This window comes from Mustela nivalis (assembly GCF_964662115.1).
Source record: "Mustela nivalis genome assembly, chromosome: 10".
In the NCBI taxonomy this organism is placed as follows: domain Eukaryota; kingdom Metazoa; phylum Chordata; class Mammalia; order Carnivora; family Mustelidae; genus Mustela; species Mustela nivalis.
The window spans coordinates 20,105,445-20,132,902 of NC_139029.1; the positions used below are offsets into that span (position 1 = coordinate 20,105,445).

The 27,458-nt window shown below is 46.0% G+C and overlaps 2 protein-coding genes across 8 annotated transcripts in view; one reads left to right on the top strand and one right to left on the bottom strand.

The window, feature by feature from the left end:
* Positions 1-27,458, bottom strand: part of WASF2 (WASP family member 2) — a 937,387-nt gene that overhangs the window by 855,116 nt on the left and 54,813 nt on the right. The gene's annotated exons all lie outside the window — the stretch shown is intronic.
* TRNAU1AP (tRNA selenocysteine 1 associated protein 1) lies at positions 2,261-26,068 on the top strand. Of its 6 annotated transcripts, XM_082684878.1 has the most exons (10): positions 2,261-2,507; positions 3,031-3,128; positions 9,449-9,548; positions 10,161-10,213; positions 12,068-12,199; positions 13,431-13,550; positions 13,746-13,868; positions 16,990-17,152; positions 17,307-17,340; positions 24,950-26,068. In XM_082684878.1, the coding sequence occupies exons 1-10, from the start codon at positions 2,397-2,399 to the stop codon at positions 25,084-25,086; spliced, it is 1,071 nt and encodes a 356-aa protein (XP_082541004.1). In that variant the 5' UTR covers positions 2,261-2,396; the 3' UTR covers positions 25,087-26,068. The 6 variants fall into 6 exon arrangements, with proteins under 6 accessions (XP_082541004.1, XP_082541005.1, XP_082541006.1 ...); XM_082684879.1 differs by lacking the exon at positions 13,746-13,868; XM_082684880.1 differs by lacking the exon at positions 12,068-12,199.

The window sequence follows — 27,458 nt, forward strand, 5'->3', positions numbered from 1 at the left end:
TGAGAACAGTCACATAGTACTCTATAATATACTCCTTGCCATTCTGACAATTGTATATTTTTGTTGTTGTTCCCTATAGTTAAAAATTGCCTTGTTTTTCACATGTGTAGTTTTTCGTTAGTGCCAATGTCTTAAATGTAAATTTCCTTTTGTTCAAGTACATCAAATACCCTCTTTTATGGTTTCCCCCATCCTCTTTCAACCTGGATTGATTACCCCAAAACAAATGTAATCATAGAACACAATGTGGCGCTGCTATAAATATTTACAAAGTTGTAATGTAAATGTTCAATATGGCTTTGACAGTCATTTTGTTTTATTTATTTATTTTTTGCCCAGTGTGGGTCTTGAACTCATACCCTCTCACTCCCAAGATCAAGAGTGGCATGCTCTACTGACTGAGCCAGCCAGGTGCTCCTTTTTTATGAGAAATTATAATCAGAAGATGGAGAAGTATATATGTATGAATGGAGGACAGTCGCTAAGATACCTGAAACTACAAATGAGAAAGTACATTATTTAGAAATGTGCAGATTCTAGGGAGATGTGGAAACTGCCTCAAGAGAGTGGGAACTGGGGGTAGGGATCAATAGGGTAAGGGACTGCTGTTTATCTTTTCATAAAATAGGCAAATATTTTCTCAGTGCCTAGCATATCTCAGACACTGTTGTAGGAATTTGATTAGAAAGAAAACACAAGAATCCCTGTCTCATGAAGCTTACACTCTGAATTAAAAAGAAACAGATTTAAAAGTCTTCCACTTGTAGTAAGCAAAGAGCACAGCAGAGGGGCTGGCAAATAGTACTAAAGGAACAGCTCTCCACGCTAATTTGAAGGCCTCCAAATACCATGTTGGAGAATTTACTGGATGCCAGGCATGGGGCCAAGTACTTTCCCAACTTCTCATCTTCTCTGCACAACACCCAATGTGGTAGCATGGCTGTTATCCGTATTAGTCTCAGGCTAAGTAACTTGCCAAAATAATTAGTGAGAGGGGGCTGGGATTGATAGCCAAACCTCCCAGCCCCTATACTTGCTACTTATTGCTGTAAATAGGATAAACCTGGAAATGTGGCAGCTAGTGGCTGGATCTCAAGTTTTCAGACGCGTAAACACTTCACTTGGGGACCTAAGGCCCTGAATTTAGGAGGTATAAACTGGTAAAGAAGGGCCTAGTGGCTTATCAGCCCAGAAAGGGATCTTAAAGCACTTGGGGTGAACTTCACTGTTAGAGTTGATCACTTACAGAAGCTCCCCATTCTAAGAAATGGGCGCCAGGGTGAGGTTTTGCCTTAGACGCTCCCGGACTAGGAGAGTTAAACTGTCGGGATTATCTAGTCATTGTAATAAGTGTTCACTGAAGGCCTTCTACGGACAGGTCATTGTTCTGGGACAAGTTAAGAGCTGGCGTTTTGGGTTACGGTAGTGGATACTGGACTCCAAAAGGTAGAGTGATGAGATTTGGGATTATTTGGTTGAGATGACAGGGTTGTGTCAATTTACACTCCCTGGAACCCTCCGCCCCCTCTTTCCACTCCAGGGCTATATACAGGAATGATAGAAGAATCCCATCTAACTTCAACAACAATCTCATGTCTTGCAAACTGGGAAACAGGGTCAGGGGGTGGCCAGGGCAGACCTGTGCTTTGCCTAAGGTCACGCAGTGGAACTGGATCGCCCTGGCTCCCAACGGGGACTATTTGCAGGTTTGTTGGGTTTTATTGTTGTTTTTGTTTTTTACAGTGAGCATAACTGGTTTTATTATTTTATTTTTTAAAAAATTTTATTTGACAGAAATCACAAGTAGGCAGAGAGGCAGGCAGAGAGAGAGAGGGAAGCAGGCTCCCTGCCGAGCAGAGAGCCCAAAGTGGGGCTTGATCCCAGGACCCCGGGATCATGACCTGAGCCGAAGGTAGAGGCTTTAACCCACTGAGCCACCCAGGCGCCCCCAATTTTATTTTATTTAAGATTTTATTTATTTGAGATAGATCGAGAGCCAGTGAGCACGAGAGCAGGAAGAGGAACAGAGGCAGGGGGCAAGCAGGTAGCCCGCCATGGGGCTCGATTCCAGGACGCTGGGATCATGACCAAAGCCAAAGGCAGACGCTTAACCGACCGAGTTACCCAGGCGCCCCAAGTTTTATAATCTTAAAAAAGTACGTGTGTTTGAATACATGGTCAGAAAGAAACGCGAGAAAACCAGTTTCCCGAGCAACCCGAGCGCCGGCATAGTACCTGCTCCGCCCCAGCCAGCGGACTCCGCCTCGTCCCAGCCCTCCGGAGTCCAGGAGCTCCGCGCCCTGTCAGCCGGGTCGTCGGGAAAACCCGGAGCAGCGAATCCCGGCGCAACCCTGGGCGCTGAGGTTCGGAGCGTGCGCAGAAGGCGTCGGAGGCGCATGCTCCCTGGCGGTCCCGGTGCCCAACTCTGGCGCCGGCGCTGGCCTCTTCCGCGCGCGCACACTCTGGGCCGGGCTGCAGGCATGGCGGCCAGTCTGTGGATGGGCGACGTGAGTGAGGGCGGCTGCTCGGATCTGAGGAGGACGAACCTTAGTGTCACGGGGGGCAGGAAAAGCCTGAAGGGGAGGGGCCTTCGACTCCCAGAAGGGTGGAAGTGAATGGGGAAAGGAGTTCTTTAGGTGACACAGGCGGGTCCCAGAATTTAGGTGAAGGGGACCGAGTCTGAGGATGGAGGTTCCTGGCCTTCCGCCTGCGTTCTTGGAGGGGAAAGGGAGGCTCTTTGCGGGGATAGAACAGCAGGAATCCCAAGGACTGAAGGACGCTGTGGCTCTCGGACTGGAGGGATAGGGTTCCTAGATCCAGGGAGGAGGCTCCCGAAAGGGACCAAGTTTGAAGGGGTAGTTTAAAGGATTGAAAACGTGGGAGGTGGGATTCAGGCCACTGTGTGGATGAAAATCTCTACTCCCCTCAGCCTCGCCCCCACCAACAGCGTGTAGCTGGCCCTGGGTGGGCTCTGGAACCGGGAATGAGCTTGGACGCTGGCCTTAATCCTCTGCTCTTGTATTTACGCAGCTGGAGCCCTACATGGATGAGAATTTCATCTCCAGAGCCTTTGCCACTATGGGGGAGACCGTGATGAGCGTCAAAATTATCCGAAACCGCCTGACTGGGTACATTTTTCTCCTTCCAGCTTCTCAGTGCTCCTTTAATAAACCGTGCGGCCAGTGTCATTCTCGAGAATGTAAACATCGAAAAGTCAGGGCTTCTCACCCCTAATAGTAGTTAATACAATGTTATAAACGTATAACATTTGGGGGCTTACTGAGAGGGAGTATAGCACATTGCTTAAGGACTGGACTTTGGGGAGTCAGACTGAAAAATCTAGGTCTACTGTGTGACCTTGGGCAAATACTAAACCTCTCCATTTCCATGTCACTGTGACTATGAAAATGGAGATGATAACACCATCTACCTCATAGAGTTATGGTGATGATTAAATGGTTAGTTTACATTCAGCATTTAGAGCAGTCTGGCATATGTCATATGCTCAATAAATATAAACAGATTATGATCTACTAGGTAGTAAGCACTTCAGAGTCATTTGTGGGGGGAGGTAGAGAGGGCACCTGGGTGGTTCAGTCATAAACCTGGGCTCTTGATTTTGGCTCACGTCATGATTTCAAGGTCCTGAGGTCAGGCCTGAAGTGGGACTTTGCGTTGGGTGTGGAGCCTGCTTAAGATTCTCTCCCAGGGCACAGGGTTCCATCAGTTAAGCGTCTGCTTTCAGGTGAGGTCTTGATCTCAGTCAGGGTCTTGGGAAGTGGGCTTTCTGCTTAGCCAGGAGTCTGGTTCTCCCTCTCCCTCTGCCCCTCCTCCTGCTCATGTTCTCGCTTGCTCTCTCTCTTTGAAAAAGTGAAAAATAGAAATGATTTCCTGAGATTCTATTTTTTTAGGGGCACCTGGGTGGCTCATTTGGTAAGTGTCTGCCTTCGGCTCAGGTCATGATTCCAGTATCCTGGGACTCCCGGCTCAGCAGGAAGCCTGCTTCTCCCTTTCCAGCTCCCTCTGCTTTGTTCCCTCTCCCACTCTCTCTCTGTCATCAATAAATAAATTCTTTAGGAAAAAATTCTGGTTTTTTTATATTTATTTATCCTATGCAGAGCTTGATTGTACAACACTGAGATCATGACCTGAGCCAGATGCTTAACCGACTGAGTCACCCAGGTGCCCCAATAAATAAATCATTAAAAAAATATTTTAAAAAATTATTTATTTGGGGCGCCTGGGTGGCTCAGTGGGTTAAGCCGCTGCCTTCAGCTCGGGTCATGATCTCGGGGTCCTGGGATTGAGTCCCTCATCGGGCTCTCTGCTCAGCGGGGAGCCTGCTTCCCTCTCTTTCTCTGCCTGCCTCTCTGTCTACTTGTGAGCTCTCTCTGTCAAATAAATAAAATCTTAAAAAAAAAAAAAAAAATTATTTATTTATTTATTTATTTTTAAAGATTTTATTTATTTATTTGACAGAGATCACACGTAGGCAGAGAGGCAGGCAGGCAGAGAGGAAGGGAAGCAGACTCCCTGCCGAGCAGAGAGCCCGACTAGGGGCTCCATCCCAGGGATCATGACCTGGGACCATGACCTGAGCCAAAGGCAGAGGCTTTAACCCACTGAGCCACCCAGGAGCCCCAAGGATTTTATTTTTAAGTAATCTCCATACCTGATGGGGCCTCAAACTTATAACCCCATTGGGGCACCTGGGTGGCTCAGTTGTTTATGCTCGGTTGATCCCTGGGGTCCTGGGATCGAGCCCTACATCCGGCTCCTTGCTCAGCGGGGAGCCTGCTTCTCCCTCTGCCTGCTGCTCCCTCTGCTTGCACTTGCTCACTTCTCCCCTAACCACCCCCCCCCCGCCATGTCAAATAAATAAAATGTTTAAAACAAACCTTACAACCCCAAAATCAAGAGTTGCAAGCTCCATGGACTGAGCCAGCTAGGCATCCCTAAAATCATTTCTTAAATACAAAGAAGTCTAAGTACTGTTAAGTACTGTTATTAGGAAGCTTCATAACTGTCTTAAAGTTTGCAGAGCTATGAAATGACAAGCCAGGACTCAGATCTGTTCTTATAGTCATGAGTGCCCTTAACTCATGTCATTCACTTATTTATGGAAGAGTACTGTGTGCTGTTGTTCAAGGTTCCCGGGATACTTGGCTGAAACAAACCGGGCATAGTTCCTCCTCTCATGGAGTTTATGACATTCTCATGGGGAAGCAAAACAGTAAATATGTTGCTGCTTCCAGTCGGTGACGAGAGAAGAATTAGGCACAAACAAGTCAGCTGCAAAAGACTGGGAGCAGGGGACAACAGTCGAAAAGGACTGCTGCCACGAGCAACTCCACAGTCTCACTTTTATTAGATAGAAAACAATAGCCAACAGAAGGATTGATGAAGGTCAACCGTGAGTCAGGTCTTGCAAGGAGGAGGGTAAGGTTTATAGTTAACCAAGCACATTCAAAGGACTCATCTAACTAACAACGAGCACTTCTGGGAAGAGAAAGGAGCGACAAAGAAAAAGGGAAGCAGGCGGTTTTCGTTCCACCCTGAGCGTTCTCGGGTGCTCCGCTTCCCTGAAGCAGGCGGTGTTCCGCCCTGGGCGGGCCAGGTGTTCCCTGCTGCCCGGCTTCGGTGAAGGGGAGGCCTTCCACCCTGAGCGAGCCAGGCATCCCCAGCTGCCCAGCTTCTGTGAAGCGGCAACATTCCGCCCTGAGCGAGCCGGGCATCCCCAGCTGCCCAGCTTCACGGTTGTACATCGTCCTTCTCCCCAAAGACCTGTTGTCAGTATCAGTATTTTTTAAGGCCATATCTAAATGTGCTTGGCAACTAGTAAAATCCTCCCCGGGTTACAGTTTAAGTAACAAATTGTTCCGAGGGGCAGCACAATATGTAAACAAAACAAAATGCAGAGAATATTTGGAGATAGTGGTGCTATATTGCCTCCCCATTCTTCCTTCCCTTAAGGGGTCTAGTTAGAAAAAGAAGGATTCTCTTATCAGTTTGGCAGTGTGTACTGAGCAGCTGCTCTGCCAGTACTCTACTAAAGCAGCTGCTAAAACGTCAAATGGTTGAAAAATACATATGGGAGAGATGAAGTGGGTGTGGTCAGTTCTGGCTGGTTGGTTGACAGGTACTTTGTGTATTCGGAATCCAGTACCTGTTTCTGAAACCCAGGTGTGGCTGCCTTTGGCAGAAAAGGCCAGTATTCTAGACAGGAGTAATTTTCCCCTTGCACCCCCCCCACCCCCACAAGAGATGAGTTTTGATGGGAAAGGAATATGAGGTTTATTCAGGAAGCCAGCCGGCTACTTAGGGAGAAGGTGGACTCTTGTCCAAAAGCCAACTCCAAGGTTTCTCCTTGCCCAGGAGTTTTTAAAGTGATTTGGGCGGTTAATCAGTTAAGGGAGTGCCGTGGTCTGTGACAACTTGTGACTACATGCAGTCTCTATGGTGCCGGCGACAGATGTTATCATAATGCTTGGAGGTGTTGCAGTGGGGTCTGGTTCCTTGGTGAGGGGGTAGGAGGGGCGTTGTGCAAGAGGGTTTGGTTTCTTGGTGCCCCAGGTGGTGCAAGAGAGCCTGGTGACATGGAGAAGTGCTGTGTTCTTTCTAGGAAAGAATGCAGGATCTATAAATGTACAAAGGTTTAGTTCATCAGTCCTGTGGGTTAAGGGTGCTTGCTAAAACTTAAAAGACTACTAGGTTGGCTGGAGGGGCCAAGGCAGCTTCATACCTAGAAACTGTTGGATTGTTTTGTTTTGGGTTTTTTTTTTTTTTGTCTTTCAACCATTTTATGAAATGAGAAAAGACCAAGGTAGCCACGACGCCATTGATACACAGGTATGCAGTGTGGATGAGGAAGGGACTGTGGAAAAACCAGCACCATGCCAGGTGATCACTAGGAACCAACTTCTCCAAACTAACAACAGAACACTCTAGACAGGATCATATGATATAGGTCCTACAGAAATAAACGTGGTTCCATGCCTGTTCTCTACAGTTGGCAAGGACAGGTCTTTCCGCTGGCCTGTCTCGGTAGGTGTTTCTGTATCAAATGAAGCAGAAGTTTTCAGTGACTCTGAGGCCGGCATAGAGAACTCATTGCCTGTCTCTGCCTGGCTCCTGGGAGGCAGGTCCCCAGGACCTGACAGGGGACAGGTGGAAAAGGAGAAGCAATTACACAGCCTGGTAGAAAATATGGTGAGAGTAGACCACAGAGGGGCTCCCTAGGTCCTGCTACAAGAGGCCATTAACACACCTTGACTCTGAGCCTTCAGGTCTGATGAACAGTCTCAGAAAAGACCCTGTGCCCATCTGTGGAATGTTTCTCAGGGAGAACCCCCCCTACATGCACTAGTCCACGGGGCCCTCAAGTTTTCATCCTGAGGTCTGGAAGCTGCAGCCCAGAGCAGGGATGAAGAACCTGTACTAGCTACACTCAGGGAGAGCCAGCAGCATCCCAGCCTTTGCTGAGAGGCCAGGGCTCTGCTGCTCCCTCCTCTTTAGCATTGGTGCCTACATCCCCCCGCACTTCCCCACAGTGTCCCTCCACTTGCTTTTTATTTGCACTGTATTCTAGGAACAGGTGTCCTTTACTAGGTAAAGGTAGATCATACTAGCCTAAATATTGTTCTTCTTTTTGCTCTTGTAAACAGAAAACCCTAGATAATCAGCTACTGGTATGAAAACACATTCTGTAATACTTTCTGCTTTATTGAAATCAGATTTAGAACTATCTTTTCCTATCCATGATTACTAAATTCTGGCTGTTCTTTTGGTGGTACTTACAGACACATCACATTTATGTCTTGCCTCATTTGACAGACTTTGAAGTGGCCTATAAGAATACTGTAAAATAAATAAATACAAATTTAAAAACTAAGACCCGGGGCGCCTAGGTGGCTCAGTGGGGTAAAACCTCTGCCTTTGGCTCAGGTCATGGTCCCAGAGTCCTGGGATCGAGCCCCGCATTGGGCTCTCTGCTCAGTGGGGAGCCTGCTTTCCTTCCGCTCTCTGCCTGCCTCTCTGCCTGCTTGTGATTTCTGTCTGTCAAATAAATAAATAAAATCTTAAAAAAAAAAAAAAAAAACTAAGACCCAAGAAAATAAGGGAAAAAGATAAGACCTGTGGAAAATAATGTGCAACAGAGTACAGGGCTTAAGAATGCAGTCCGTGGTTACACAGTAATGTGAATATTCCTTTTTTTTTTTTTTTTTAAGATTTTATTTATTTATTTATTTGAGAGAGGGAGATAGAGTGTGAGTATATGCAGTGGGGAGGGGCAGAGGGAAAAGCAGGCTCCCCACCAAGCAGGGAGCCCCACCAGGGACTCAGTACGCTGAGATCATGACCTGAGTCCAAACCAAGAGTTGGGCGCTTACCCAACTGTGCCACCCAGGCGCCCCCAGAATATCTTTTAAAGCTTTTTTTTTTTATGTCTCTCTCTTTCTTTTTAATTTCATGTCAAACAGGTTGTGTGCTAAGGTTGTAACAGAGTTTAAGGGAGGTACGTGTCACAACAGTATGAACACTCAGTCATCACAGTTACGAACTACAAAAGGATCATCAGTTTTAAGTGTAGAAAAGCTCACCTCTTACCTCTTCTCATAGCACTGACTTTTTAAAGAGGTAAAACTAAGGTCCTACATTCTGGAATCTGGTTTTATTTGCTCCCTTGTGGTGGTGTTTTACTTGTTCTGTCCCTTACGTTCCCTATAAAAAAGTTTTTTTTTTTTTTTAAGATTTTATTTATTTATTTGACAGAGATCACAAGTAGGCAGAGAGGCAGGCAGAGAGAGAGAGAGAGGAGGAAGCAGGCTCCTGCTGAGCAGACAGCCAGATGCGGGACTCGATCCCAGGACCCCGAGATCATGACCTGAGCCGAAGGCAGCGGCTTAACCCACTGAGCCACCCAGGCGCCCCTCTTACGTTCCCTATAAACTGAACATTAGATCTGAGAGTTTGATTGGATTGTATTAAATATTTTGAGGGGCGCCTGGGTGATTCAGTAGGTTGTGTCTGAGTCTTGATTTCAGCTCAGGTTATGATCTCAGGGTTGTGGGACAGTGTCCTGCAGTCAGTCAGGCTCGGTGCTCAGCAGGGAGTCTGCTGCTCTCCCTCTCTCTGCTCCTCCCCCTGCGTGTGCATGTGCCTGTGCCTGTGCCTGTGCCTGCCCAGGCACACGTTTTCTTTCTCTCTAATAAATCTTAAAAAAATATTTTTGGCAAAAGTACTTCAAAGGTGGTACAGTGCATAAATGAATGTTTATCAAATGAGTCTGGGACTGGCAGTTAGTTCTGAACTAGAATCTGGCAAGGAATAAAAACAGGTTGGGCTCTGATTAGGAAAACATTTTTTCCCTCCCCTCAGGCCAGGGCTCAGTCTCATCTGGGAATCCCATCTGTAACCATTCTCTTTCTCTTGTTTGCTTTCTTTCCAGAATCCCAGCTGGCTACTGTTTTGTAGAATTTGCAGATTTGGCCACAGCCGAGAAGTGTTTGCATAAAATTAATGGGAAACCCCTGCCAGGAGCCACACCTGTAAGGACACTTGGATAATGATGATGTTTCCATTTTTATTGTCATCGATAACTATCATTTATTGAAGCCCTACTGTATACGTACTCTATTTAATTCTATAACAACCCTGCACAGTGGGCATTGTTATCTTTGACAGCCCAGGAAACTGAAGTCCAGGGAAGTGGAATGACTTGTTCGAGGCAGCACAGGTAGTAAGTAGCAGAGGCAGGAGGCAAACTGAAGATTGGTTTGCCTCTAAAATCCAGGCCCTTTGCACTCTGCACCACCGCCTCCCTTCACGGAAGACTTGAAGCTCTAGCTTGCCTGATTGAGAAGCTAGAACAGGCTGGCCTCAGTGAGGACACAGTGCAAGAGAGTTACATTCTGCTCTTCCCACAGTTACTTAGCTTACGGCCGCACCAAGCTGGCACACCTGGGCTCGTAGAACCATGGAGCTGGCAGTGCCCTTAGCGGTCATCCGTGCAACCCCCTCACTTTATACAGGAGAGAAAGCTGAGGCTTAGAGAGGGGGAGATGTTTTGGCCAAGGTAATTCATTTCAGTTTTTTTCAAATATTGTTTGACTCTTGAAACACCTTTCTCTGTTTTAGTTTGTTTGTTTTTAAATTTCTAGGCAAAACGTTTTAAACTAAACTACGCCACTTATGGGAAACAACCGGATAACAGGTAAGTGCAGGGTAGCCCCAGGGTAGCTTCAGGCCCCAGCAAGTGTCTAGATGGAGACAAGATGCATCACTGTGCTGATCACCACCAAAGAGGAGGTTGGGGAGCCTAGTTTGGTCCACTCTGCCTTCCTCCTGAAGGATGACTTCCTCCCCTTCCCCGCTGGTGGACCTGCCCAGTGTCCTTGTCAAGACCTGTGTCTTGTCTTTATTTGGTCCTGCCCCCAGCCTTCCACCCTCTTAGTACCCGCAGTATTGATGTTGTGTTCAGTAAGAGCTGACCTGCTGTAGTGACATAAATTGATTGTTTCAGGGTGCTCTTCAGAAGCTTTAAAACAATGTAGCGAGAGCTTTAAAAAGATTTGTACCCACTGACCCTGTCATTCTACATGGACGTGTCCAAAGATTAGCCTCAGAAGTATTTGTTGAAATATTACGTAGAATGGGGGAAATTGGGGAAAAACCCAAATAATCCTAGTAATGGAGAAGTGGCTTAAATGACAATATGTTCATTAATTGGAGTACTGTGTATCCATGTATAAGTCATTTTGCAGAAAATGATGACAGGTCAGGAAGTTGGTAATATGTTAAAAGTGAAAAAAATGCTAAAAACAAAATGAGGTAGTCATACCCAAGTTTTGTAAATTCAGAAAGAGAAGCCAGGGGTGCCTGGGTGGCTCAGTTAGGTGTCCGGCTCTTGATCTCAGCTCAGGTCATGATCTGATGGTTATGAGTTTGAGCCCTTCACTGGACTCAACCCTGGGGGTGGAGCCTACTTTAAAAAAGAAAAACAAGGTGGCTCAGTTGGTTAAGTGTCTGCCTTCGTTTCAGGTCATGATCCCAGGATCCTGGGATTGAGTCCCACATTGGGCTCCTTGCTCGGTGGGGAGCCTGCTTTGCTCTCTGCCTGCTGCTCCCCCTGCTTGTGTGCTCACTCTCTCTTCTCTCTCTGTCTCTGACAAATAAAATCTTGAAAAAACAAAACACCCGCAAAGAAGCCAAAGAAAAAAGACAAAAATATATAACAGTGTTCGTAGTGATTACCTTCGAGTGGTTGGGTTACTGGTAATTTTGTTTTTGTCTTTTTGTGTATTCTGATTTAAACAAGAAATATGTATCATACTTGAACTAAGAAAATTATGAGTATGCTTGTTTGATTTATTTTTAACTAGTTTTTCTAGAACAGAGGTTGACAAAATGTGACCTGATTTACATCACCCATGAGCTAAAAATGGTTTTTACGCTTTCAAAGGATTATGAAAAAAGAAAAAGCAATAGAAACCATAGGTGCCTCACCAAGCTTAAAATTTTTACTATCTGGCCTTCTATAGAAAAAGTTTGCTGACCCATGTTCTAAAAGTTGGCAGATTTCATTTTAGCCCTGCTTTCAGTCTTAGGAGAAAAGGGCCAGTTCTCATTCTCCATTTTCACCATTTGAATTAAAAATTGCAGTGAGGGGCTCCTGGCTGGCTTAGTAGGTAGGGCATGTGACTCTTGATCTTAACGTCATGAGTTCGAGCCCCACATTGGACATAGCGATTACTTACAAAAATATTGGCAGCGAATACAGTGTGTGTAGGTTTCTCTTTTGAGCACCTCTGACCAGGCCCCCCAACCTGTACTCCTATACTTTGAAGCCAGACAGGCTTTGTTCAGTGGATGAGGCCCCCAGAACAGGGCTGCTTCCATAACTCTCTGCCAGGACTGCCAGGCACCACAAATTAGGACCTAACTAAGGACCCATCAGATGTGCTGTTCCCCATGAAGACCCAGGAGAGGTTTACCTAGAATGGGCCAAAAGAGCTTGTTAGAACAAAGCTTTTGGTGTCTGTCTCTGAATCTTGTTCTCTCCTCTCAGCCCTGAGTACTCCCTCTTTGTGGGGGACCTGACCCCAGATGTGGATGATGGCATGCTGTATGAATTCTTCGTCAAAGTCTACCCCTCCTGTCGGGGAGGCAAGGTGGTTTTGGACCAGACGGGCGTGTCGAAGTAAGGCCTTACCTATGACTGATGGCCACCGTGTTCCAGCATTTGTCTCAGAGATGGGGCTGATAAAGCGAGGCCATGTAGCACAGTAGGGAAGAGCCCGGGCTCTGGAGCCAGACTGTTCTGTGCAGCCTGATTCCCAGACTGGCCCAGTCTCTCACCCAATTTCCTCAGGACAACAGATGCTGATTAAGAGGGTTTGCTCCCAGGCCTGACCTGCCAGTGACATGAAATACTATAAATAAAGTTGTAGGATATGCTTGATAGGTGCTTGTCATTTTATCTATTATTGTTACTTCAAAGGTAAAAAAAAAAAAAAAAAACCCAAGAAAGGCTTATTTTTGATCAGAGTAATAGTTACAAGCACAAGCTTCAGTTATAAGCCCTAGACCTGGGTTTGAATCCTGCTTCTGCAATGATGCTGGGCAAGTTATTGAATCCCTTGGAACTTGGTTTCCTCCTCAGTAAAATAGGGACACTACCATTATCGAATCATGGGGCAGTTTGATTAGATAATCCTGGGGAAGTGCTTAGCACAGTGCCTAGGAAATAATGAGGGTTCATGAAATAACCAGTATTCATTCCCAAGTAGAATATGAGTCCTGGGGTACGTGGGTGGCTCAGTCGGTTAGGCGTCTGACTCTTGGTTTCAGTAGACTCTTGGTTTGGTTCAGGTCAAGATCTCAGGGTCATGGGATCAAGCTCCACGTGGTGCTCTGGGCTCAATGCAAAGTCTGGTTGAGATTCTTTCCTTCTTCCTTTCCTTCCCCTTCTGTGCCTCCCCACTCTCGTGTGTACGTGTTCTCTCTCTCAAATAAAATCTTAAAAAATATATGAGTTCAGCAGAGCAAGAACCTTGTCTGCTTGTGACTGCTGAGCCCCCGTTGCCTAATGTGATACCTGCTGTACAGGGCAGACGTAAATATTTGCTCAGTGAACCACAGCTATTATTCCCACCACCGCTACCATAATGATGATGGTGGTAAGAGGATTTCCAGTAGATTGGGAGGGAAGCCACTGGCAAGGAGCCCCATCAGTGAAGGGTTAGAGGAGATTCCTCCGGATTCGGGCTCCTTCTGGGCCAGAGTTTCACCTTGCTCTGCAGCCTACCTCTATGGTTGGAGACCTCATCCCTTCCTACAGAGCTGGATAGGCTCACCCCCTCTTCCATTTTTGACTCTATCTTTCATCACATTTGTGATCTAAATAGGGAATGTGCTTTTGTTTTCTGCAGGGGCTATGGTTTTGTGAAATTCACAGATGAACTGGAACAGAAGCGAGCTCTGACCGAGTGCCAGGGAGCAGTTGGCCTGGGATCAAAACCTGTGCGGCTGAGTGTGGCAATCCCCAAAGCGTGAGTCCTGCATGGGCAGGGAGCTGGCCGCCCTCTGGACTGCTGCCCCTCACCCCCACCCATGCTCCTTCTCTGCTTGTTGATAATCGGAGCTTCTGCCTGCTGGGGGAGGGGGGTGCGGTGGAGGGAGGCCTGCTGCTTGCCGGGCCCTGTGCTGCGCGCTGCAGATGAATGAGCCTGACCCGGCGCCTCCAGAAGCTTGTGGCTGGCGCAGAGCGACGACCTGCGAGGGCAGATTCATTCAGACGTTGCCGGTAGCATGTCGGTAGCCCATGCCGCAGCATGTCCTGCGTACTTAATGTTCCTGCTCTTTGCCCGGTAGTATCACTGTTAGAAATTTAACCACAGAATGAATAAGAATTGAGCAGAAGTCAAAACAAAACAAAACAAAACAAAAAACACCCTATTTTAGCTGTGGGAATGGCTAACGGTTGGGAATGACTAAGAGTTAAAGATCCAAACACTACAGAATATTGCATATATCATCCTCCCTGCCATGCCAGTCAGAAAGCCCTCCTTCCCTTACGGCTCCAAAGTCTCTCACTCAGAAGACAGCTGTTGTCTGCACAGAATCTTCTATCCTTTAACCAAAGCAGTGGTTCTCAACTAGGGACAGTTTTATCCCACAGGGGACATTGGCAACACCTGGAGATAATCTTGGTTGTCACAGCTTGGGTGAGGAGGTGGGGTGGGCATCCCGTGAGTGGAGACGGGGGAGCTGTGAGCATGCCGTCCTGTGCAGGATGGCCCCACACGGCACCTGCCTGCCGCGCACCCGGGTCCACAGTGCCGAGGCAGATAGACTCCATGCCAGGGGTAGAAGAGTGACTACATTCTGAGGGCGGAACTTCCAGGGAGCTAGGTTTTTCAAAGCAGCAAAAGTTTTGGAGGTTCTTTGCTGTTTAACTGTGTTTAATACCTGGAAGATCAGCCTGAGTGGTTCCACCCCTCCCAAACTGTTACTTGTTCTAAACTCTACTCTAGAGGGGCACCTGGGTGCCCTCAGTCAGTTAGGTGTCTGCCTTCCACTCAGGTCATGATCTTGGGATCCTGGGATCGAGCCCCAGTCAGGCTCCCTGCTCAGCAGGAAGCCTGCTTCTCCCTCTGCTCCTCCCCCTGCTTGTTTGCTCTCTCACACTCTCTCAAATAAACTTAAAAAAAAAATAGTAATAAACTCTATAAAAACATCAGAAAATATTTAAAAGAGGTTTCCTCATTACCCTAAAGTGACTATGATTTCTGACTTCTAAGCTTCTCTATAGACATCTATGATACGCAGATACAAATACACACTCAGTGTGGATCAGTTTACATGTGGTAGATTGATTTATTTTTGATTATAGTCTCAATCTCCCCATCCCCCCCCCAAGTTCTCTTCATAGACACATTCCACTTCCCGTGTAGCTGGACAGTCCCCCTCGCAGCGTTTGGCAGCTGCAGGTATGTGGAGCGTGTGCTCTGTCCTGTGTTCTTCTGGTGTTGATGGTGTTGGTGGTTTCTGATGTGTTAGCATTTATTCAGTCGGCGACTGAGCCCTTACAGCTCTCCGGGCCCTGGCCTGGACATCGGAGTTGTAGCTGTAAACAAGAGAAGGAAAAGCCCTTCTGCAAGGAGGTCGTGTTCTGTTCCATTTCTCGGTTGATCCTGGTCAGAATTGGGTGCCTGTGTCTAGGGCAGCGCCATCAAGCACTAGGAGTTAAGGGCAGTAAGAGGTCCCTTTGAGAGTTTATCTGCAAGAGCTGAGTACAGAGAAACAACAGAAATGTACAGACCCAGGCTGAGAGACTTCTTCAATTCCATGAATGTATCAGGAGGGTGGCAGAGTCCTTGGGGACATGGCGGAGTAGTCATGGACGAGACCATTAGCAGTTTCCAGCCTTGCACTGGGCCAGGGGAGGGAGTCTCTGCCATTGGACTTCATCTAGCCACCCATCAGGAGGTGGTGCTAAGGCGGTCAGACGTGGAGTGTCTCACTGCTCTGGCCAAATCCTGCTCACCACGCAGGCACTAAACTCCAAAGGAACTTGGGAAGAGCTCATTCAGACTTTAAGAATTTGTGGTTCCTGTGACAGGCATTGCTGTGGTGGTTCAGCTCCTGCTTATGACTTGGTTTCCTTTCTGGCTTCACTCTGGAGATAGCATACACCAGTCCTGAGGACACAGGCATGTCCCACGCCATGTGACCGTTACAGTTGTGCTTATTGGCCAGCTGGCGTGGTGTAAGCCTCTGTCTCCTGTGCATTCGGCTGCACTTGGGAGTCTGGCTCTTTGAAGTATGAGGCCTCTAGAAGCACACCGCCATGTTTTCTTTTGATCACTCTTTTCTAGGGCCGCTGGTCATGCCCCATACATATATGGTTTTGTGTATTTTTTGAAAGCAACGGATCCTTTGCAGGCCTGACAATCTGTCTTTGGTTAGCAGTGGCTGGGGTAGCCATGCCAGCCAGACAAAAAAGCTATCCACTGAGCCTGGGCCTCAGGCCTGACTGGTGACTGCAGGATTTAGGAGCCTCACAAGGTGTCTTGCATCTGTCAGGGCAAATGTTGTGTGTCGTGGTCTGGTGTTCAGAGTGTGGTCTTGGAGTTAAATTTGGCTCCAGTCCTAGGTGTAGACTTGAGTGGGTCACTTAACCTTTTAGAGTCTCATTATTCTCATCTGTGTAATGGGAACAATAATCAGTAACTCTGTCATAGGGTTGTGCAGGACTTAAAATAGGGACCTGTATCTGAAAAACAGTGGGCCCAAGTCCTGAGTACCTACTCCGTAAACCGTAGCTGTGACTGCAGTGATGATGGTAAGGCTACTGGAGGGAGCACTTCTTTTTGTGTGGGAAAGAGGTGATTAGACATTCTACAGTTTGAAATGCTTCTTGGATCATCCTAAATCCAGATTTTCCAGGCAGTGTTCACTTGAGCTTTTGTGGCTGGCAGAAAAACACGTGTCATCTCCGTCCCTGTCCCCCCGCCACCTGGCGTGGGGCCCCTGGGTGGCTCAGTGGGTTAAAGCCTCTGCCTTTAGGTCAGGTCATGATTCCAGGGTCCTGGGATAGAGCCCCACATCGGGCTCTGTGCTCCACGGGGAGCCTGCTTCCTCCTCTCTCTCTGCCTACCTCTCTGCCTACTTGTGATCTCTGTCTGTCAAATAAATAAATAAAATCTTCAAAAACATCAACAACAAAAACTCCTGGCATAAAGCCTGGGCTCTGGAGCCAGACTGCTGGAGTTTGAATCTCTGTGGGGCTTTGGACAAATTAGGTGACCTGTCTGGACCTCCGTTTCCTCATCTGTAAAATAGGAATACATGTATTGTTCTTGCATAGGTTTGTTGTGGGGATTGAGTGGGTTAATCTGCATAAAGCCACTTGAATACCCCCTGGCACGCAGTAAGTGCTATGGCAATGTTGGCCTGTATTCATTTTTGATTCTGTCTCCGTCTAAGGAGCCGTGTGAAGCCAGTGGAGTACAGTCAGATGTACAGTTACAGCTACAACCAGTATTACCAGCAGTACCAGAACTACTACGCCCAGTGGGGCTATGACCAGAACACAGGCAGCTACAGCTACAGCTACCCCCAGTACGGCTACACGCAGAGCACCATGCAGGTAACCGTGGCTCAGCCCCGGCCCAGGGAGTGGTGAGCTTAGGCTTCAGACAAAAATGGGGAAAGATGAAGCCTCTTATTTGCTAACAGCGAGGCCTCCTCGTCTCTGCCAGGAGTTCACGCTGCTTCTCACCCTTTCTTTGGTCTCTTGGCAGACATATGAAGAAGTCGGGGATGACGCCTTGGAAGGTAAGAAAGAAGTTTGTTCACTCATTCCCCCTGTCCTCTCTCAGGTGACTGCTCTGAGGCAGCCACTGTACTGAGGAATGCGGGGCGGGTTCTGCTGGGGAGGAACTTGCCTTCTAGTGGCAGAGCTAGTGGGCGCGTAATTATGGTGAGAAGGGGCGTGTGGCTCCCCAGTGTGCGTGCAGCCCCAGAGAGCCCAGAAGCAGCTCAGCGGGGAGAGAGCTGGTCACTCCTACACCTGGGACATTCAACCCCCGCGTGTAGGTCTCCATTGACACTGCTGCCTTATGTTTGTTTGATAGTTTGTAAAATTCATTTTTTATCTCATTTTAACTTTTTCCTGTATATTTTCAACTACATTTTTTTTCTCATTCTCAAGTAATAGGTATGATTGAAAATTTGGAAAATACAGTAACATATTATGAAGAAACTAAAAATCACCCCAATCAGCTACATAGTAATAGCCATTATTAAGTATTTGTGTAATTTTTATGGAATTTAACACAGGAAAAAGGAAAATTAAACTGAAGGAATTGCTAACTTTCAAATATATGATTTTTCAAATGCGATATTAATACTTAAAGGATTTTTAAGGTTTGAAAATGTTCATGTTTCTGATTAGATGTTAAGTTTTAAAGAAGTAAAATTTATGGGCGCCGCTGGCTCAGCAGTGGAGCATGTACTCTTGATCTTGGGCTTATGAGTTCGGGCCCCATGATGGGTATAGAGATTACCTAAAAAATAAAATCTTGGGGCACTTTGGTAGCTGGGTGGCTCAGTCACTTAGGCGACCAACTCTTGCTTTTGGCTCAGGTCATGACCCCAGGGTCATGAGATCAAGCCCCGTGTCCTGTCAGGCTCCACACTGGAGCCTGCTTAAGATTCTCCCTTTACCCCTACTCCCCACCGCCTCCCACCCCACAGGCTCTCAGCATGTGTTCTCTTCAAAAAAATAAAAATTAATAAAATAAACAAAAAGTAAAAGTTAAAAAAAATAATAAGAAAGCACTTGTACGTACATGCTGTCATCTAATCTAACAGCAGTGACCTTGGGGGTGAACTAGGCAGAACACGGGCTCTAGCTGACACATGGGGACCTGGCCACCCAAGTGCTCTGTTCAGGCTCACCCAGTGAGTTAGGGGCTAAGTCAGGCCTGGAGGCCCTGACTTTACTCAGTCTCTGACTGGTCCCTCCAGGGAATACTGTCCTTTCTTTTTTTTTTTTTTTTTTTTAAGAGAATATTAACCTGAGTATAATATCTGTGTATAACTCCTTTTCCAGTCTCTTTCTCATCCATCAACCCGTTAATATAATAATACCAGACATATTTTGCGCCAGGTCCTGCTACCTTTCAACACTATGATGGTGGGTTGGTGCCGTTATAATCCCCAGTCTACAGAAAAGAAAACTGAGGCTTAGGGAGTTGATAATAGCTAATAGTTAACTGAGGTTGTACTATGTGCAGGCCCTGTTCTAAGCATTTTACATCTGTTAATGTATTTAACCTTCACAACTGTGTTGAGCTAAGTACCACAATTTATTCTGGTTTTATAGGATAAAAAACCAAGGTAAGGGGGTCAAATTACTTGTTCAAGGTCAATGATATTGTAAGTTTCAACATAGTAGCAAGAGATGGAGTCATTCTTAGAACCCCTGCAGTCTTGCTCCAGATTAAATGCTTTTTACTGCTGACTTACACTGCCTCCTGGTTCAACCTAATACCCACCCAGAGGAGCACAGCAGGGATCTTTCAATGAGCCATGGCTCAGGCCCTGTCTTCAGAGTGAGGAAGGATGCTCTATTGTACACACATCCACAGGCTTTGGTTCACACAAATGGCTGACCTTGATCGAGCTCTCTACTGAACTGCTTCTATAAGCTGTTGCCTACACTGAGTGGAGAAACCAGGACATTCATGCTTTCTTTAAGATTCCGTAGGGAGCCTCTGTAAATGCTCAAACCTTGTAATTTAGATTAAAATTCCAAGAGGAAGGGGCACCTGGGTGGCTCAGTCAGTTAAGTGTCTGGCTTTGGCTCACATCTCCGTCCCAGGACTCTGGGATCAAGCCCTGCATCAGGCTCCCTGCTCAGCAGGAGGCCTGCTTCTCCTTCTCCGTCTCCCCCCTGCTTGTGTTCCCTCTCGCACTGTCTCTCTCTGTCAAATAAATAAAATCAATCTTGGGGCGCCTGGGTGGCTCAGTTGGTTGGGCAACTGCCTTCAGCTCAGGTCATGATCCTGGAGTCCTGGGATGGAGTCCCACATAGGGCTCCCTGCTCAGCAGGGAGTCTGCTTTTCCCACTGACCTCTCTCCTCTCATGCTCTCTCTCTTTCTCTCTCAAATAAATGAATAAAATCTTTTAAATAAATAAATAAATAAAATCTTAAAAAAAATAAAATAAGATTCTAAGAGAAAGATCCTTCTTTTTCTAGGAGGAGGCATAGGACTTAACGTGAAAAGATTAGCACTGGTTTGGAAAAGGAAACAGATTCTTAAAAGTAGTGAGAAAGTTTGAAATAACTTACAAAAGAAACACACATGCTAGTAAATGACAGGAAAAAAAAGGTTTACACATGCTATTTGTACGAAAGGTAATTTATACTATATCACCAGTAGGATATATTATGTATAAATGTGTAAGGCAGGCCAGCAAGCTAAAAACTCAAGCAGGATTTCTATGTCACAGTCTTGAGGCAGAATTCCTTTGGGAAATCTCAACTACATTTAAGCCTTTTTTAAGATTTTTAGTTGACTAGATGAGACCCACTGACATTATTGAGGATTATTTATTTATTGAGAGAGTATGCTCCAGCATGGGGGAGGGAGAGGCAGACTGAGAGAAAGAGAGAATCTTAAGCACGCTCCACCCAGGTGCTCCAAGGATTTTTTTTTTTTAAGATTTTATTTATTTGAGATAGAACAAGTCAGGGACTGGGAGAGAGAGAAGCAGGCTCCCTGCTGATCCAGGACCCTGACTTGGGGCTCTATGCCGGGACCCTGAGATGGTGACGTGAGCCAAAGGCAGACACTTAACTGACTGAGCTACCCAAGCACCCCTCCCCAAGGATATACCTTTTTTTTTTTTTAATTTTTTATTAACATATAATGTATTATTAGCCCCAGGGGTACAGGTCTGTGAATCACCAGGCTTACACACTTCACAGCACATACCTTCCCCAATGTCCATAACCCAACCACCCTCTCCCTCCCCTCTCCCCCCGCCAATCCTGTTTGTTTTGTGAGATTAAGAGTCTCTTAGGTTTGTCCCCCTAAGGATATTCTCAAAATCAGCCCGTTGCAGATATTAATCGCATCTATAGATAATACCTTCACAGCAACACCTAGACTGCATCTGACCAAGCAGGGCACTATAGCATGGCTGAGTTGACATGTTAAACTTTAACCATCATGCTATTAATAATCAAATTTAAATTCGAATATACTGTGTTTCTTGGGGGATCTGGCTGGCTCAGTCAGTGCAGCATGCTACTCTTGGTCTCAGGGCTATGAGTTTGAGCCCTACCTTGGGTGTAGAGATTACTTTAAAATAAAATCTTTAAGAAAAAAAAAATATAGATGGATACAGATACAGACACACTTAAAAAGTTAGTTTTTATGATGTTTATATCCTTTTGATCTGTAATTTTACATGAAAGATCTTATCCCCAAATGATAATCATTGGTACAGATAAATACCTGTAGAGAATCTGTTAAACAAATGGTAGGTTTTTTTTTTTTTCAGTCATGTCTAAGAGTATTGACATAGGGAAATGCTTTCAGTAAAAGAGAGACAGATATAAAATATGTAGTAAAATCCCAGTTAGGGCTTTGTTTTTTGGGATATAGCCTACATAATAGATTTCACTTTTTTTTTTTTTTTTTTTTTTAAAGATTTTATTTATTTATTTCACAGAGAGAGATCACAAGTAGACAGAGAGGCAGAGAGAGAGAGAGAGAGAGAAGCAGGCTCCCTGCTGAGCAGAGAACCCGATGTGGGACTCGATCCCAGGACCCCGAGATCATGACCTGAGCCGAAGGCAGCGGCTTAACCCACTGAGCCACCCAGGCACCCTAGATTTCACTTTTTTAAAAAATTATTTTCAGATTTCACCTTTTAAAGTGTACATACAGGGGCACCTGGGTGGCTCCGTGGGTTAAAACCTCTGCCTTCGGCTCAGGTCATGATCCCAGGGTCCTGGGATTGAGCCCCACATCGGGCTCCCTGCCCAGTTGGAAGCCTACTTCCTCCTCTCTCTCCGCCTGCCTTTCTGCCTACTTGGTGAGCTTTGTCAAATAAATAAATAAATCTTTTTTAAAAAGTGTGCATACAATCCAGTAGTTTTTAGAGTAGTCACAGAATTGTGCACCCATTACACCTGATTCCTGCAGCCAGCAGCATTCACTGTATGCCAGCCCCCTCTCGCCCCTGACAACCACTCATCTACTTTCTCTCTCTTTGGATTTACCTATTCAGGCTCTTAAAGTTGGCTCCTTGCCCAGTGTGGGGCTTGAACTCACTACCCTGAGATTAAGAGTCAAGTTGCATGCATTACCAACTGAGCCAGCCAGGCGTCCCAGGCTATTTTAAATAAATGGAATTGTGTATAACCTGCGGTCCTTTGTGAATGGCTGCGTTCACTGACGCATAGCGTTGTAGCAGGTGTCAGCACGTCATTCTTTTTTATGGCCGAGCAGTATTCCCTTGGGTGGATATCCATTTTGGTGATAGACGTTTGGGTTGTTTCCACTTTCAGTATTACGGATATATTACTTATGAGCGTTCATGCGTAAGTTTTTATGTGGACATAGAAGTTTTCATTATTCTATCTCAAAATGGAATTGCTAGATCCAATGGCAGACTCTTTAACCACTGGAGGAACTGCTAGACTTTTCTGAATGGGCTGCACTTTCTGTTCCCACCATCAGCGTACAGGGTTCACATCCTCACCAATGGTGGTTATTCTACTTCGTTACGGCCATCCTGGTGGGTCTCAAGCGGGATCCCATTGTGGTTATGATACCCACTTTCCTGATGGCTAATGGATGTTGATGCTTATTGGCTATTTTGTGCAGATCTTTGGAGATACGACTTTTCAAGTTCTCTGTCCATTTTAAAATTGGGTTGTCTTTTTTATTTTTTCATTATGAAAGTTTCTTTTTTCTGTTCTGGATACCATTCCCTTATCAGACGTATGACTTAAAATTGGGCCATCCCATGAATTACCTCTCCACTTTCTTGATAATGTCCTTTGAAGCACAAAAGTTAATTTCTGTGAAGTCCTATTTATTTTTTTCTTTTGTTTGTGCTTAAATGGTATCTTATCTAAAAGGCACTGCTTGTTTATATCTGTTTCCTTCTCAGATTTACAGTTTCAGGGACACCTGGGTGGCTCAATCATTCAGTGTCTGCCTTTGTCTCCTGGGATCCAGCCCCCAGCCACGCTCCCTGCTCAGTGGGAAGCCTGCTTCTCCCTCTCCCACTCCCCCTGCTTGTGTTTCCTCTCTCGCTGTGTAAATCTTTAAAAAAAAAAAAAAAAAAAAAGTTCCGGCTCTTACCTTTAGGTCTTTGATCCCTGTTTAGTTAATTCTGTGTGAAGTGTGAAGAGTCTAGCGTTATTCTTTTCCTGCGGTCATCCAGTTGGCCCAGCACAGTTTGTTGAAAACCCGTTCTTTACCATTGAATTGTCTGGCACCCTTGTTAAAAACGAAGTTACTGGGGCACCTGGGTGGCTCAGTGGGTTAGGCCTCTGCCTTCAGCTCAGGTCAAGGTCTCAGGGTCCTGGGATCGAGTGCCGCATCGGGCTCTCTGCTTGGCGGGGAGCCTGCTTCCTCCCTCTCACTCTGCCTGCCTCTCTGCCTACTTGTGATCTCTCTCTGTCGGATAAATAAATAAAATATTAAAAAAAAAAAAAACGAAGTTACTATTAAGTTAGATGATGGGCTTGGGCTCTTAAGTCCTTTTTTTTTTTTTTTTTTAAAGATTTATTTATTTGTCAGAGAGCACAAGCAGGGAGAGCTTACAGAGGTAGAGCAGGCGAAGGGAGAAGCAGGCTTCTTGACGAGCAAGGGGCCGGATGCAGGACTGGATCCCAGGACCCGAGGATCATGACGTGGGCCGAAGGTAGATGCTTAACTGACTGAGCCACCCAGCCATCCATTTTTTTTTCTTTTTCTTAAAATCTTATTCCATTATCTCTAGGTCTGTTCTTAGGCCACTGCCACAGTTTTTATTACTGTCGCTTTGTGCTAAGTTTTGAAATGGGCAAGTCCTTGAACTTTGTGCTTTTTCAAGATTGTTTTTGCTATTCTGAATCCTTTGCATTTCCATCTACACTTTATGATCAGCTTCTCGATTTCTGCAAAACAAGGCAGCTAATTTTGAAAGGCAGTACATTGAATCTGTAGATCAATTTGGGGGAGCATTACGATCTCAAGCAATGTTGTGTTCCAGTCCAAGTCCTGGGAGATCTATTTCCTTAGGTTCTCTCTAATTTCTCTAATTGTAAAATAAGTGTTTTAATGAATGGGTGTGTTTGTGTGTGTGTAGTTTATTTTTTAAAGATTTGACAGAGAGAGACAGCCAGAGAGGGAACACAAGCAGAGGGCAGTGGGGAGAGGGGGAAGCAGTCTTCCCATCCTGATATGGAGCTCCATCCCAGGACCCTGGGATCATGACCTGAGCTGAAGGCAGAGGCTTAACCCACTGAGCCACCCAGGCGCCTGTGTGTGTACATCTTAGACCAACACAAAACTACAAGGAAAAGTACAGTGTTACCAATCATAGTGATTAAGGAGTTTTCTCAAACTTCTTTTACTGTGAAATGTAATGTATACATAAAAGTATGTCAAACAAGTCTGTAGTTTATTAAGTAATTATAAAGCAGTTGCTCATGAGACCTTTATTCAGATCAAGTAGAACATTGCCCGCCTCCAGAAGCTTTCCTTCCCCCATTCAAAATCCATGGCCCAGCTAGGGAAAATTACTGTCTTTTGTGGTAATTGCTTTCTAGATATGCATTCCTTTCTAGATATGCATTTTTAAATAATATTAGCATTGCCTGTTTTTTTAGCTTCATACAGTACAGTTATATGTACTGTCTTTTTTCATTCAATACTCAGCGTTTCTTTTAAATTCAATTCTGGTATATAATTGTTATATTAGCTTCAGTGTGCAATATAGTGATTCAGCAATTCTCTACAGACTTGGTACTCATCGTGGTAAATTGTTCACACACCATTTGTGAGATCCAACCAAGCTATATGCAGCTGAGGCAGATCTTCACTGCTACATAATGTTCCCTTCGAAGACGTAGTGCTCTGAACTTAATCATTTTGTTCAGATTTCTGTAACCCAAAATTGATGTTGGGCACATGAATTCTAGGGAGGTGGAGAAACAGCCAATATGACTGGAGTGCTGTGCATGATGTTTTCTAAGTAACTCCACTTTTATCCTTAAAGAAACCCTGCAAGGCAGTGGGTATGAGCCCCTAGAGGCCCTGAGGGGCTCTGACACAGAGAACAGGGAACTTCCCTGGGGAAGCTGGGAGAGGGAAGAGTCCATGGCTCTGTGTGCTTCTGGTGCTCTGAACCCAACCCTGGCTTCTCTTGCAGACCCCATGCCACAGTTGGACGTGGTGGAGGCCAACAAGGAGTTCATGGAGCAGAGTGAGGAGCTATACGACGCCTTGATGGACTGTCACTGGCAGCCCCTGGACACCGTATCCTCGGAGATCCCTGCCATGATATAGTCGGGACAGAGGAGCCGCTGACACAGACTGTGACGGAGAGACTCCTTTTTTAACAGAAGTGCTGGAAGAACTTTTACCTTTTTGGAAATGTTTTGTAAAGGTTTTAGTAATCAGCTCTGGAGATGATGAGCATTCCTGCACCACCACTGCCTTCCTTTGCCCATCAGCCTTTGGAGTTTGAAAAACCACAGGGCCATTGAGCGAGGTTTGAAATGTCTTTGAAATGTCTTTCCAGGTAGGGATGTTACCCACTCTTGGGAGATCAGAGTTTGGGGTTATTAAAGTGGATCATAGGGTTTACACAACCCAGGGGGCCATCTCAGGTGACCCTGCATCCTTCCTTAAAAGGTTCTCTGGGGTCATGCTACGTGCCAAGTGGGGGCAATGTGGACCCTCCATTTCAAGCACCCCTTCACCCAACAAGTTCGGTTTTAGGTTTGGTGGCTGTGTGTGGTAGGATGTGATGGAACCAGCAACACCTAGACCAAAAGGCTCGGAGGACAAGCCTAGCTTTAATAAGCCCTTGTTTGAGGACATTATTGTGCTATCTGTGTACCTGGCCCACCTGTTTGTCCTTAATTTCCTTCTGTAAGTATGCACACACAAGTATCTCTAGTACCTATGTGGAAAGTCTGGATTTATCCTAAAGATCTGCAACTCAGCTCTACTTTTATGCTGAAGGAAACCGGGGTGGGGGGGGCACACACAATGGGGGTACTGAGGTAAATGTCTTAGGTCACAAGAGACCTTCAGATATTTAAAGGAACACTTGTTAGGCTCATCCTGAATTTTCAGGCTTTTAGGAGGAAAAAATGTGTATAGTGGCAGCTCTAGAAGAAGTCGTATTATCTGGAGAGGTCAACCTATTTTTATGAAATGACACTGTAACGGGGAATAGGAAAACCTACTTCAAGTCTTTTATTAGTCACATGCCATGTGCCAACATTAACAAAAATACAGAGGTCATGGTCTTCCACCAAAATCTTTCAGCTTGCCTCTTCCCATGGTGTTTCTGTCCTGAAAAGGAAGTATAAGCCAGTGTGTTAATACTCCTAATTAATTAATGCCACCCACTCGTTTTCTGAAGAGCTGGTCTCAGTCCCATATCCGCATTTATCATCCACAGATGTCCACTCAGATTAGGTTTCATCCTGGACCAGTCAGCGTAACCACGTACCAAGCTAGGTGAAAGACACTTGTTCCACCCAACCCATCTCCCACACTCCTAGGAAAAGGCCAGTAAGATCCCATGGCTTGAGGTTTCCCCAAACAGCAGCAGGAGCATAAACCACAACCATAAATGCACGGCAATCGGCCCTTGCTGCCCAACGTGCAGGGCATCTGGTACCCTTCAGTGTGCTCGTGGCCTTCCAGCAGGATGGGCAAATCTAAGACCCAGGTCACTGTACATGTTTCTCTCCTGGCCATGAACAGCTAATCTGGCATACGAGGAAGGTCAGGTGTCAAAGATGTGTGGAAAAGCTAAGATAGCCTTGTATCTTATCAATTCACTACACTACTTGGGGTTCACAAGGCTTAAGCACTACTTGAAGCTGCAAGGAAGCTACGGAAGAAGTTTGGCGGCCAACTTACCCATCTAGATCCATAATCTCAGATGACGACAGCTGTACTGTAACACATCTTTACAAAAAAAAAACAAACAAAAAAAACAGACTCAGGAGACAAGAAAACCATGGGTATTTATCAAATACAGAAGTACTAAGTCAGCCACCACTACAACTCCCCAGAGCTTCACATACATCCTCCCTTTAAGCTGAAGATTATCCCAGTTTAATGGGAAGGAGGAAACCAGTTCAAAGAGAATTCAAGCCCTGTTTGAAACTAGCCCACAGCCTATACACCAGACTATAAGCATCATGAGGCCAGCTTCAGTGCTCCTTTTCCTCCTTTTACGACCACCAAGACCAGCGTTCAGATCCGATGGGAAAGGGAGCCGGAGGGTCAGGCTGAATCCAGCACGTAACTATACCTCGTCTAAAGCACAGCAACAGCCCGGGAGCCTCAGACTCTTCGGAAGCTGAAACCAACAGGGACACTTCAGGGCAATCTGGAGAAAACAGGTGAAAGCTCCAAATCAGAAAGTCGATCAATATACCCATCAACATGAAGTTTATGGAAAACCGCCGGGCTCTGGTAGTACACCCGGGCTGTTATAGGAAAGGCGAGTGGCAGCCGCAGGTACTGTGCTGACCTGTGCTGTCAAAGTCTCTCCAGGTTGCTCTGGCATGCAGTTGGAGATCCCATGGCCACAGCCGGCCACAGCCCTTGGAAACATGCTGTACCACCCCACCAAGGTAGTTCCCAGAAACCTACCTGACCCGAGGTGGTTGTGTTCCGTGTCAGTCATGACC

Bases quoted from the DNA above. Each gene is read 5' to 3' on its own strand.
- TRNAU1AP (XM_082684878.1), top strand. From the start codon at position 2,397: ATGCTCCCTGGCGGTCCCGGTGCCCAACTCTGGCGCCGGCGCTGGCCT. The intron at 2,508-3,030 runs GTGAGTGAGGGC...GTATTTACGCAG, and splicing joins CCAGTCTGTGGATGGGCGAC to CTGGAGCCCTACATGGATGA. The intron at 10,214-12,067 runs GTAAGTGCAGGG...CTCTCCTCTCAG, and splicing joins GGGAAACAACCGGATAACAG to CCCTGAGTACTCCCTCTTTG.